At 43.4% G+C, this 13629-nt stretch overlaps 1 protein-coding gene across 4 annotated transcripts in view; it reads left to right on the forward strand.

Moving 5' to 3' along the window:
• Positions 1-786: 786 nt before the first annotated feature.
• Positions 787-13629, forward strand: part of Hs6st2 (heparan sulfate 6-O-sulfotransferase 2) — a 299446-nt gene continuing 286603 nt past the window's right edge. Inside the window, exons 1-2 of one of the 4 annotated variants that reach the window (XM_058571213.1) lie at positions 787-1236; positions 2092-2610. In XM_058571213.1, the coding sequence (XP_058427196.1) occupies positions 809-1236; positions 2092-2610 (947 nt within the window). In that variant the 5' untranslated portion in view covers positions 787-808. Of the gene's footprint in view, positions 1237-1904; positions 1973-2091; positions 2611-13629 lie in introns of those variants that run through there. The other 3 variants (XM_046467828.2, XM_046467836.2, XM_058571218.1) reach the window with 3 other exon arrangements.

The raw sequence follows: 13629 nt of genomic DNA on the forward strand, positions 1-13629 counted from the left end.
AGAGTCCTGATGGGCAAGAGCCCCCATTAATTAGAAGAGGACAATAGAGTCCTAAGTTTCCAGGGTCCTTGTCTTGAAGGGACATCCATTCTCTCCTTGTCAATCCCTTCATCCCTGGTCCCGCAGCAGAAAAGAGCCTTTTGGACATCATAGCTTGATTACAATCTGTGCCTATTTATTAAAAGACACGGTGTTCTAATGAGGGAATGGGTGAATAATACCTGGTTTTCTGGGATTAAACCCTGGGGCTTTGCTGTGTGACTCTGGACACATCCCTAGTCCTCTCTGAGCCAGTGCTCTGTAAGCCTCAGTTTCCTCTTGTATCATATCACTTTTGATTAGATGGTCTCACTCTGATGTCATATTTAGTTACGTATCCATTTATTCAGTGGATCCTACTGAGTGAAGCCTTTCTGCAGGCACAGGGCTCTGTGCTGGGGATTCAGCAAGGAGGGAAGAGCGAATCTGCTTTGAAAATGCCCAGATTCCCCTTCTTTAATGTTTCTTTGGTCATGCTTTCTTTTACATGCTGACTTACCTCTTCAGAAAATGCTCCTGCTTCCGTTGGAGAATGGAAATTGGCAAAGAGAGAGGGAAAAGGTCCAATTTGCGCCTTTGCTATTTTAGGGGAGGTTGAAATTACGAGCCAAAATAGATGCGCTCTCTGGAGTGACCTCTGTTCTCCAAGATAGGAGAAAACCCAGGTCCTCTGCTTGCGAAGTGGCTCGAGCTCTTGGGTGTGAGGCATTATTATATAAATTCAAGCTCGCTCCTGATCCTTAGTACCCTGAGTTGCCTGAAGGGGGGAATGGCACTGCCTGCGTGTGCAGCCCGGGCGCTCGGGCCGCCGCTGCAACCGGAGCAAGGAGCGCCCGCCCGCACCACCTGTCCTCGTCGTCATTCCAGAGTAGAGGCCGAATTGGCAGTGAGCCGGCCTGGGTCGGTCCCTGCCTCAGTCCGCGTGGGCCCTCCTAGGGGTGTGTCTCACGGATTCAACTCCCAGCCGCTCCTGGACGAGCCCCTAAAGGCGTCTTCCTCCCTGGCGGGAGCCGTGCACGCCCCGCTCTTCGCGCTGCTGCCCCGAGGCCGCCGCAGGCGGATGCGCGACCTCAGGCGACGCTGGGACCTGGGCTCCCTCTGCCGGGCCCTGCTCACTCGGGGCCTGGCCGCCCTGGGCCACTCACTGAAGCACGTGCTCAGTGCGATCTTCTCCAAGATTTTCGGCCCCTTGGCCAGGTACGTTCTAGGCGAAAGCTGGGTTCGCTCTCTCCGGCCAGAGCGCGCAGGGGCTATAGGGGGAGGAAAGGCAGGGGAGAAGGGAGGGAAGGCAGGGGAGAAAGGAGGGAAGGGCGCAAAGTTCCAGCTAGCTGGTGGTGGCCGGTCTTGGGGGCTCCGGACCCGAGCTGCGCGCAATTGACCACGCTGCAGCTCCTGTCCCGCTGTTCCGCGGGCACAGGCAGCGCAGTGTCTCCGTTTGCTAGTCGGGCTGCCGGAGGACTCCTTCCCCCCACGGGAACTCCGAAACCCGGGCTCTGAGCTCACTCGAGGCGGCCACCTGGGTGGGCTACCGAGGAGCGCGGGAGCTGGGCTTTGGGACGCGCGGGGCGGGAGCCCGCTAGTCGGGCAGGCAGCAGCGTGCGCGCCAAGGGGGCTGGGGTCAGAAGAACGGGGAGAGTCCAGTGGGCGAAGCACGGTGGGGATAGGAGCCCCTGAGAGTGGAGTCAGAAGCGTGGGGGACCGGACGCAGGGCGTGAGTTGGGGAGCCAGGCGACGGGTACAGGAGGGGTCCTGAGGATACAAAACCTCTTGCAGGGGCTCGGGCGAGCTTAGGCAGCGGGAGGGGGCAGGAGGCCAGCGGGAAGGAGTCGGGGTGAAGGGGGGGTGTGCGGCAGAAGCCACAGCGCTTAGCCTGCCGGGAAGGAAGGAAACGGGGAAGGGCGCCGCCACAGCCGCTGCCGCGGTGGAGTACTCGGTGAGGACGGGAGGGGGAAAGGGGCGCAACGGCGGCGCCAGGGGGAGGGGGCGGTGCGGGCGCACGGTAAGCGCGGGCTGAGCTGCGGGATTGACGTAACGAGCTTGGGTTTCCCCCAGCGTCGGGAACATGGATGAGAAATCCAACAAGCTGCTGCTGGCTTTGGTGATGCTCTTCCTATTTGCCGTGATCGTCCTCCAATACGTGTGCCCCGGCACAGAATGCCAGCTCCTCCGCCTGCAAGCGTTCAGCTCCCCGGTGCCGGACCCGTACCGCTCGGAGGATGAGAGCTCCGCCAGGTTCGTGCCCCGCTACAATTTCAGCCGTGGCGACCTCCTGCGCAAGGTAGACTTCGACATCAAGGGCGATGACCTGATCGTATTCCTGCACATCCAAAAGACCGGAGGCACCACTTTCGGCCGCCACCTGGTGCGCAACATCCAGCTGGAGCAGCCTTGCGAGTGCCGCGTGGGTCAGAAGAAATGCACTTGCCACCGGCCGGGTAAGCGGGAGACCTGGCTGTTCTCCAGGTTCTCCACTGGCTGGAGCTGCGGGCTGCACGCCGACTGGACCGAGCTCACGAGCTGCGTGCCTGCGGTGGTGGACGGCAAGCGCGACGCCAGGCTGAGACCGTCCAGGTGAGTGTTTGCCCGCGACCATGCGGGCCCCTGAAGCGCCAGAATGCACCTGGGCCTGCGCGGGCCAAGGGCGGGAAGGCGCTGCTGGCCGCTGCTGGCCGCTGCTGGCCGCTGCTGGCTGCTGCTAGGGACTCAAGGCGCACCTTGGCGCCAGGTCTCCTCAGTCTCTATACATCCTGGCTTACTCCCCCCACCCCTTTGCTGCACTGTGGCGTCCTCAGGAAGCCTTTCTGTTCTGGCCAGGGACCGCCCGCCTGTCTGTCCAAAGGTTGGCCTGTTTGGTGATGGGGAGTACGTGCGGGGGAAACCAGCCGAGTGGCCCTGATTGAGTGTCCCCTAAGCCTCCACCAGGACACGACACCACACTCAGATCAGCACTAGAGAGCCCTGAAAAACTGAGCTTTGCATATAATGTCCTTAAGTCTCTCCTCTTTTTCCTCTCCTCTCTGCACCGGGCTCTGAAATCTCCTTTCTGTGTTTTCTTCCTCCTTCTCAAGTGCCCGCTTTCTCTTCCACCCTTTTTTTTTCTCCATTCCTTTATCGAGAAAATTATTTCTCTCTTGTGTTCCAGATCTTATCTGCTCCTGCTTGCTAGCTTTTCTTTTGTTTTGCTCTCTTCCTTTTTTCTTTGCACTTTTTCCGCTTTTCTGTCTTTCTGCCCGACTTTTATTGCCTCCCCATTCCATGCCCCGCTTTGCCCGGAATAGTGGAGGTCCCTCCACCACTGTTTGCAGACACTTGGGGAGAGTTCCTAGTTCTCAGTTGTTCCTCTCGCCACTGGCTGCACACTGAGCAACCGCGGTGCTTTGCAGAGTGCAAGGGGAATCCCGTGGTCCCAGAGGCGGTCTGGGAGGCTGCCCTGGACCCCATGAGGGCGTTCAGACACTAGGAACTTCTCAAAAATGCCTGAGCCTCAGCACCGAGGGTGGCCAGTCCAGTTTTTGGGAGCTTGGGGCTGATGCAAAGAAAGCTGATTTATGAATAGTCTGTAACCAGAAGCAGAGAATTTTCTTCTCTCAACTGCAATGTCCACTTGCTGGAGGTCATGAAATGCTCTAAAGGGAACATTGAGGTGAAGTTGCTTGGGGGGGTGGGGGATAAGGGGGGGACTACTATTTCACAGATATCCCTGAAACAAATCTCTGTTGGGGCAGGGAGTCTTGGGAGTGGATAAGGTGCAGTTTAGTTGAACCTCTGAACTGGGGGTCTCCAGGTGGTCAAGGATGTGGCTGTATTCCCTACGTCCCCATTTGGGTGACTATGGCTGCCTGCCAACACCCCTCTTTCTCTCCCCAACGTGAGAGCCCCTCAGTGTCCTGGACCAGGCACTGTTTTTTTGCAGATGTATGTTGGGATGCAATGGTCAGTGTGGTTTCTTCTGTCTAGCTTCATGCAGCAATGGAGCCCTCTGATTTTCTGTTCACTGTTGTCCTCCTGCCCTATCTTTCCCTTCCCTCAGTTTACAGTGGCCTTTCTCAAATGCCATAATTCTGACAGAATCTGTTGAACTTTCATTTATTTCCTTTATAGACTAACAGATTTGTTTTTCTATCATAAGAGGGTCTTGGCCCCAGGAAGGTGGCCACTCAATCCTTTGCAAGAATTGTGTAAGTCATTGTCACAACATGATTCTGGTGTTTAAAATGGTCTCAAACAGTTTGGCACTATTGAAAATAATCTCATGCTGACAGAGCTTGTAGGTGTACTGAGGGGTGGTGGTGATATTAAAAACATCATTAGGGCAAAACTAGAATTTCATAGCCATGACCATGATAGAGAAATAGAAACAAGGTCTTAGCCACCATGGAAGCCACAGCTTTGTCTGGAGTTCCACAGGGCACATGTGTCTTTACTAATTCTTTTGATCATGTAGGTCAGGATGTGATGTCTGTAATCACACATCATTAATGTAGTCTGAATTATCTGTTTGGTAGTTATTGTCCTTTGACAGATTCATCCAGACATTATCCATAAGAAAACCAGGGTCCCTTAAGTGCTTCTTGGATTGTCCCAATTGAAGCAAAATTATTTGTAATAGAACAGGGTTTTATTGGGCATTAAAAGGGTGATACCACAGTGCCATCTAGTCTAATTAAAAAAGAACCACGTTTTAAAAAGCCGGAGTTACTGGATTTTACAGTATTTGCAAAAATGAAATAAAATTTGTAGAAGAAACACATTGCTACCTCAAGGGAACCTCTTTATTTCATTAATTCCCGTCCACCTCCAGAAATATTCATCTTGAAGAATAGTGATAGCCTAAGGGTTCCAGAATTTCCCAAGATGCTAACAGATCCCTGCCGGCAGGACCAGTTCTATGAGTTCTGATAATCTATAAGAGCCAAAGTGTGCATGCATGTATGTGAGCCAGAGGGTGTACATGAGCATTCATGTATGTGTGGGAGCTGACAATGGAACAGCAAAGGCAGCTGCATTGGCGATAATTCATAAAGGTGAGTTGCTGGTCTCAGGATATGAGTTTGCCTTCCCGGTGATGTTCCTGGGTAGAGCAGCCTCTCCCTGCCAGCTGATGGTCTGTGCTCTGCTGAACTGAGGGTAACAACATCCCTGTCTTTTGGGCTTGGAAATTTAAACTCTTTGGCTTAGTTCTAGGTCAGCCATGAACCAGATGTATATTTGACCCAGGATCTGTGTGGCAAGTGCATTCCAATTCATGATGAGCTTTCAAGTGGCTATCTTGGTATTTCTCTGCAAACTTGTACTATTTTTGGACAAAAGCATCCCCATTTATCATATGACAAGAAGCCCAAAGAGGCTAAAGGACTTCTTCAAGGTCACTGAGCTCTTTAGTGGTATAGCAGGAGTCTGACTCCATATCTGTTTGACTCAGAGACCTTTGCTCTGTTGATTGCACCTTGATGAACAAGGGTTTTTTACAAAAACACAATGAAGTGTTTTCTCTCATATGTAGAAATCAGAGAGGAAAAAGGAAAAGAAAGGTGGTGTGGGCCAGGGATCTCATGAAAATCAAAGGGAGATCAGTAGAGGAAAGAGACCACTGGGTGGTAAGAGGGGAGGGAGAGGGGACATGCTGGGAGGAATATTGGCCAAATTATATAGTTACATTGTGTGCATGAACCAATAGGTAACAAAAAATCCCATCATGTGAAACTATAATGCATGAATAAAAAAATGTGGAAAGGAAAAAAAAGGTTGAGTGTAGTACATTCCTCGGATACTGATTATTTGAAAAGGGTTGAAATTAATAAAATATATTGGAAAAGACTAAGATTAGGATGGTTAGGAGTCTTAAGTGTAAGCATGACTGAGGTGGTGGATTAAGAAACTTCATTTCAGACAAATAAAATTAACACACACACATACACACATACAATGATATTTCCTATCAGTAATTACCATAAAGTGAACACCAGTAAATGTTAACTGATATTTTTATCATGTACATCATCATCGTCATTAGTAATTTTACACATGTGGGTTTGGATGAGTGATTAGGCCAGGGTTTCCATACCAAGGGATGTAGAAGAACAGATTTCTACATACCTGAGGTTTTCTGCTCACCAAGAGTGGTCTTCTTGCTAGATTGCACATGGGCATCTCATTGCCACGGTGAAGATCCCTGCAAAGCCAAGCAGCATAGGGCCTGGTTAGTGAGTGTCAGTAGGAGCCCTCAGTGGCCGCACAGACAACTCTGACCACAGCCTCTCCACCACATTGCCTGGGACGTGGGGCATTAGAGGCTGTTGTAGCTATAAGCCAAGACCCTGACTCCTCCTCCTATTTCTACATTTAAGATGCTTCCTTGTCTCTATGGATGGTAAAGTGCTTGGGTGATATATAACTGCTGAATAGAGATGACTGTGGTCACAGTTGCCTGGAGAGGACAAAGAGAGAGGATACTTGACTGGCAAAAGGCTTAAGTTTTTATTAAAAATAATATTTCTTAAAAATTAAAAGTTGCATGTTATCCTTCTGTTTGCCAATATGTTGTCTGAGGTCAGAAAATAGTCCTGCTCATTTTAGAATTTCTAAGACCATTTTAAAAAATGTATCAAAACACTGTTGCTCACCAGCTGTTAAAATTCCAAAATTCTACAGGCTTTCCTCAGGCCAAATTCCCTGTGTTTATAGCCAGCTCTAGTGTGCCACTTGGTCTGTGGGAGGAATTCAGAAGTGGGAAGGAAATTGCACTAACCCTGTTCTTCTTCATTTGGTACTGTGCTGGCTGGCACACACTGGATGGGGGTAGGGTAAGGGTTTATGGCTCTGTGGGTCAAAGAATCTGATTATAGGTTGCATGTTTAGCATCTCTAAAATTTTCAGCAGCTATATGGAAGAGTAACTAATTGTTATCTCAAATCAAGTAGGATATCACAGACAGAAAAGGGCTAAAAGGTTTTTGGAAATAGAGAAATGCTTTCTAGTTTGGCATTCATTCATTTTAAAAAAGTGGTAAAAGTTTTCTTTCCATTTTTTTTTTAAAGATGGCTCTATACTGACAGAGCTGGAACTACAGAGTATGTAAGCCCAATCATGCCTGTACCTGCACTTTTTCCCTTTTTTGAGTTTTACAGTGAGACAAGATGACCCCAGGTTTGTGGTACAGGGTGAGGCAGTGAGTGAATAGGTTGGCTTTGTGGTCCATCTGGCTGTAAGCTGTTGTGCTCTCGGCTTCACTATAGCTGAGGATGTCTTTCTTCAGCCATCTTTGATGAGAGTTCCTGTATTATTGCACCTATTTCATACAAGATGGGGAGAGATTTGCCATGATAACATCTGCAGAATGTCAGCAGTATTAGTTTCCATCTTTGCATGGATGACAGGTTGTTGGAGTTCAACAAAGCTCTGAGTTCTCAGGAAGGATGAAAAGCTACTCAGACTCAGCTTCTCTTAATAATTTTAGGTTAGTGCTGTTGTGTGGCAATTAGAAAACTAAAGTTTGTCTTTTATGGGTATCTGTCATCAACTGAGACAATGTGAAGTGACATTAAAAGAATAGTGATTCCTTCCCTTTGTCATTCATTAAACAAAATTTTATTAAACTGCCCATTATATTCCAAGGAAGACATGTCATCCTTGGCAATAATGTTTTCAAAATGTCAAACACTTACCAGAATATAGTTAAAAAATAGGAAAGTTACATTGTAGTTTTAGGTCTAATCAGTAAAGTTGGTAGAGTGACTGTTGTGTCCCCAGCATGGTGCTAGCAGTCTGGGGAGATTAGAATCAAGAGAAAGGCAAAAAGCCCAGGTCACCATCTACATTCACAAGTTCATAAAAATTTTAGCATGTAAGGTGCTGCACTGTGTAGTGTAGATGGATTGTGGGGGAGGAACTTTTGTGAATTTGGGCAAATCCTTTTCCCTCTCTTGGCCTTAGGGTGCTCTCTGTAAAATGGGAGATTTATACAAGATGTTTTTGATAGCCCTTTCCTTTCTAAAGCGTGAGGAATAGGCTAGAAAAATGAGAGATCCATCTGAGAAGGCCCCTGGGACTAAGTAGGTTATACTAAAAAAAGGAGGCATTGTGGATAGGCATGGTATCTTCATGGCATTGTGAGGTCCAGCAGCTTCATCTTCTCAGGTCTGTCTAGAATCAGTGAGGAAAATAATGGTTCCTATTACTTGGGTAAGTAATGGTTGGGGAGTTAGGTGGGGGTGAAGTTTCACTTTAGAGGGTCTGGAAAGGTAATGAGAAGGTTGAACCCCAGTGAGTATGAGAAACTCTTGGATGGAAAAAGTGTAAAAAGTTTGAAAATAAGTGAAGGACTGAATCCAGCCAAAAGTACCTCCTAATTCCTAGTCTGGAGTGGAGGTGCTTCCATCCACCAAAATGGAGAGATTGAAACGGGGATCTAAGTTGGGCTGGGATAGGAGGTAAGGAGGTAAGAACTGGGCCTCAGGGGTAGTTATGGCTTAGACTTGTATATAAGGAATCTGTGAACCCAGATGATCTGAATTCACACTTAGCTTTATTATTTAAATGATAGCTGCAATTCACATATGGGACTCTTAGCCAAGGAAAGGAATGTTTGAATAAAGGAAAAGATCGACAGTTATGATTACATAAAAATGAGAAATGTTCATCTGTCAAAGAAAAAAATGCCAAAATGAAAAGGCTTATGTCAAACTATTGAAAATATGCACAACAATTACAATAGACAAAAGGCTGAAATCTTTCCTGTATGAAGGAATTCTATGAATTGATTATACAAATAAAAGGCATGACCAGATTATATATAGCATGAGGCCCACAACTGGTTTGCAGGTGTGGAAAAAGTATTCAGTATCCCTAGTATTTAAGAAATGCAAATTAATAATTTAAACTTACGATACCTTTTCTTTGTCTAGCTCTGATTTTTAAAAAAATACAACCTACATTACCACCGAACAAAAAATGCTAGTAGCTAGTGCTGATAAGGGTGTGGTTAATGTCACATTTCTTATAAATTATTGGTAGGAATGTAGATTTGAATAAAGGATTATTTGAATAATCCTGTTTGGAAAAAATTACCTAATATAAATACAGAACATTTAAAATATTTATTTTAAAAAAAAAAATTCAGTTGTAGATGGGCAAATACCTTTACTTTATTAATTTATTTATATGCAGTGCAGAGAATCAAACCCTGAGCCTCACACGTGTTACGTAAGTGCTCTACCACTGAGCCACAACCCCAGCCCCTATTTATTTATTTTTTTTCTTGACCTATAGTGTCTTTCCTGGGATTTTATTGAAAACCATAATCTTATACATGCTTTTCATTGATTCATTCACTCATTTATTCATTATACAAATATTTAATTAATTCTGTTATTGCTGCATCTATTTGCTGGGGGTACTGTGAAGAACGAGGCGGAGGGATGGGAGTGTGGCTAAGTGATAGAGCACTTGCCTATCATGTGTGAGTTCCTAGCATTGCAAGGAAAAAAAAATTGGAGCAGGCATTGTCCCTGCATTCATAGATTGGGGAAAATAGATATGAAGTAAATTATTAATAACTTAAAATTTTGCAAAGTACCGTGGGCATGGGAAGTACAGGGTGTTATGAGAATATATAGTAGCAGAGCAACTGAAGTTAAATTGCCATAAATTGGAAACAATGTGAATATCCATGCAGAAGAGAATGGTTCAAGAAATATCAGTATATTCACTTGAAGGATTACTACCAAATCATTTAAATGTCCTTTCATGGAACATGGGAAATTACTAGTGATTTAATGTTAACTAAGAAACAAAAAATCGTGGGCCCTGTTAACTATGTTAAAGGAAAAAGAGGGCAGATGAAGCGGGAGAGAAAGAGAAAGAGAAATTATCTTCCTACTCCTCTCAAACCTCTTAAAACAGACAGGCAGAAAAAAATGCCAGGATATTCATGGATGTGTTAGTGATTTATTTTCTTATTCTAATTTTCTGAAGGTTTTGAATTTATAAGTATATAGTACATTTATAATAAACATTAACATTTTATAAAATAGTGTTTTTTTATGGCTGTGATAAATTATACTCTTGTCTACTTGTTGGTTTCTGAAGTCTATGGCTGGCTATTTTCATTAGCTTCTTGATTTCCTGGTAACCCTTATTGAGGAAGATAGTCTCAGCACAGTTGACTCTCAGACTGAAAGGCAGAGATGATGTCAGGCATCACCTGCTGATTTTTCTCAAAAATGGCTGTTATTTTATTCCCACATAATCTATGGAAATCTTACACCAGGACAATATAGAGATATTTGAATGAATTGCTATTGTTTCTTCTTCATTTAAAAATTAAATTAAACAGAAAATTAACAGTGGTATACAATTGGAAATATAAGGTTTATTCTGCTCAGCCAGAGACTTTTAAGATAGCCTGACTTTGTGGGGCACGGTGGCACATGCCTGTAATCCCAGTGGCTTGGGAGGCTGAGGCAGCAGGATCAAGAGTTCAAAGGCAGCCTCAGCAACAAAGAGGTGCTAAGCAACTCAGTGAGATCCTGTCTCTAAATAAAATACAAAATAGGGCTTAGCGTGTGGCTCAAGTGGTCGAGTGTCCTTGAGTTTAATGTCCAGTACCCCACCCAAAATAATAAAAAATGAATAAAAAAAGATAGCCTGGACTTTAGTCCTCTTTTCAAGTGGACAGATGGCCTAGGTGAAAAGAATAAAGGCTTGGGGTTGGTCAAGGGTTATGGGTCTAAACATCCATAACTGAGAGCTCAGATCAGTGCATACTCTCAGAAGAGGAGTCCACTGTGAGGCAGTGTCCTCCTGGTGCAATTTCACTGCACAAGAGTATAACCCTTAATTAACCATAAATTAAACTGATTAGAACACTTCTTCTGCCCCCATCCCCTAAAAAGAACACTTTTGCCCCACTTATTCTAGATATCTGATATTTTGGATTATATATATATATATATATATATATATATATATATATATATATATATATATATATATATTATTGTTGAAGCTCCATTGAAACTACACCCCATATAAGTTATTTTGACAGTGTAAAGAACACACTTCACAGTGGAAAAGCTAATATTGACATTCTATGACATGTAAAATGAGATATTTAGTCACTGAGTTTAGAAAGAAAAGCATGAATGGGAATTTCGCCCTTTCCATTAAAGGATAATGAATAATCCATTTAATGGTATGTGTCATGTAAAACAATGTCATTATAAGCTTAGAGAAATATTTGTCTAAACTTTGGTAAAATATTTCTTGGCAAAAGAGCTTTCTTGTTCTACTAGCTATTGGACTTTACAGATTATTTAGTTGGTCTTATTGCATCCCGTTTGTTATTTCTGCCATTTTGCCTCTAAGAACAGTGTTGAAGACTTTGACACATTTCATAGCATTACACTAAATAAATCTGTCTTGCACATTCTACTGTGCTTTTTCTGGAATATTATAAATATTCAAATATAGACACACATGCAGATTCAAAGTAAAATTCAATACATGCAAATTCTGCATAAATTTCATATTTATAACAGCAGTAGTTTTGAACTTGTTATCCTATGATATAAATGTATCAAATATGAGCTCATGGGAATTACCAATAAATATATTTTTCTGATTAAACTGTGGGCTCTTTTTCAGTCACAATTTATGTTTCAATTCTGGGTTATATTATAAGAGAATAATTTGCAGTTCATTTACTCTGAATTGTCAAGAATCGCGTTCTTCCCCGATGTAAATGTCTGCAAAGAAGACTTCTTATTCAGTTTGATTGCTTTTTAAATTTTACTAGCAGAGAAGCCGTAGTGAGCCTGAGAGAATTGGTCTGTTTCCTTTCTTGTGACGAATTAAGTCCCAATGAATCACTTCCATGAACTTTTCTGTAGAAATACAGAGCAATTGAAACATGCAATGTATTGATTTACATCAAATAAATTAGACCTGTGTGCACCATTCCCTGCATTAATTGACTCTTCCCTGTAACTGTACTAATAAGGACAAATCTTCAGCAGAGTATCAGCTCTGATTCACTCATGGAGATTCTCGGGCTTTTGCTCACTTGCTACAGGACTGCAGATGCAAGCAAGGCAATTGACTTTGATGACCATGTTATAAATAGGCAACCCAGGGATACTTTAAAAGGAACCTTTCATGATGATAGTCAACTGCTCAGTTATTATATTAAATAGAACTTGACTGAACTCACCAGTTAAAGGATACAAATTATCACAATGGAGGAAAATACAAAATCCAGCTCTATGTTGTATATAAGACAAAGCATAAGAACACAGAAAGGATTGGAATAATTAGACAATGTGAAGTCTAACCAGAAGGAAGCTGATATATATATATGAAAGCAGACTTTAAATCAAACCTCTATTGGAGATAAATAGTCATTGAATAATGATTAAAAGTTCAATTCTTCAGATAACAATTCTAAACTTGCATAATGTTAATGTAATAGTTTTGAGATACATAAAGCAAAAGTTGACAGGTCTATAAGGAGAAATTCTGAAATTTATTGATCTCTTTGGAAATTGATAGATGAAATGAAAAAAATGGGTAAGGATACAGAAGATTTGAACAACACGAGTTCTATATAATGAAAAAAATATATATATACACACACATATGTACGTACAGACATACATACATACACATAATATACATATGTATTTGTGTCATGTTGGGAAATTACGTCGTATTCTCAAGCACATGTGGAACACTGTTGAAAATAGATTATATATTAAAACCTAAAGTTAGTCTTGAAAACCTTAGGTGAAGGAATTATCATAAAGACTTTACTATTGGAGAATATGCAGTGCTTAATAATTAAATGTTGTTACTCATCAGGCAGGAACAAGGGATTGGGTTATACCTGAATGCATGTGAAGGAGTGTCAGTACTGTGATGTAGTTGTTTTGTTTTGCTAGTTTTTTTTTTTTTTTTCCTACCGGGAATTGAACCCAGGGGCACTTCCACTGAACCACATCCCCAGCTCCCCACTTTAAATATTTTATTTAGACAGACCTTGCTAAGTTGTTGAGGCTGACTTTGAACTCATGATCCTCTGCCTCTGCCTCTAGAGCCTCTGGGATTACAGCCTTATGCCACCATGCCCAGCTCCTCCCTAAATTGCTGAGGCTGGCTTTGAACTTGTGATCCTCTTGCCTAGCCTCCCCAGTCACGGGGATTGCAGACCTGCACCACCACACCCAGAAATACTCTGATGGATTTGGGAGTATTACCAATCCTTCACTGACTACATGGAGTTTCTTAATTTACATGTAAAAGCTAAAAGCTCCAAAATTTAGGCAAGGAAAAGTGCTGCAAAATTATGCGTTCATCCAGGTAGCTTCATCTGGTTGTCCATAAAGATTTATATTATTTTGGGTTTTTACCGAGCCAGGCCCTGCACAATGTACATAACATATATTTTCTCATTTAATCCTCAGAAAACCCTTTGTTTTCAAAATCCATTTAAAGATGAGAAAACAAAGACTTGAACAAGACATTTAGTCTGCCCAAATCTACACAGCTGGACACTATTGAAACAGGCATTTAAAACCAATTGGGACACCTGGCCTG

The sequence above is a fragment of the Marmota monax genome, unplaced genomic scaffold (assembly GCF_021218885.2).
Source record: "Marmota monax isolate L192 unplaced genomic scaffold, Marmota_monax_Labrador192_F-V1.1 WCK01_AAM20220418_F8-fsc00054, whole genome shotgun sequence".
NCBI lineage: Eukaryota > Metazoa > Chordata > Mammalia > Rodentia > Sciuridae > Marmota > Marmota monax.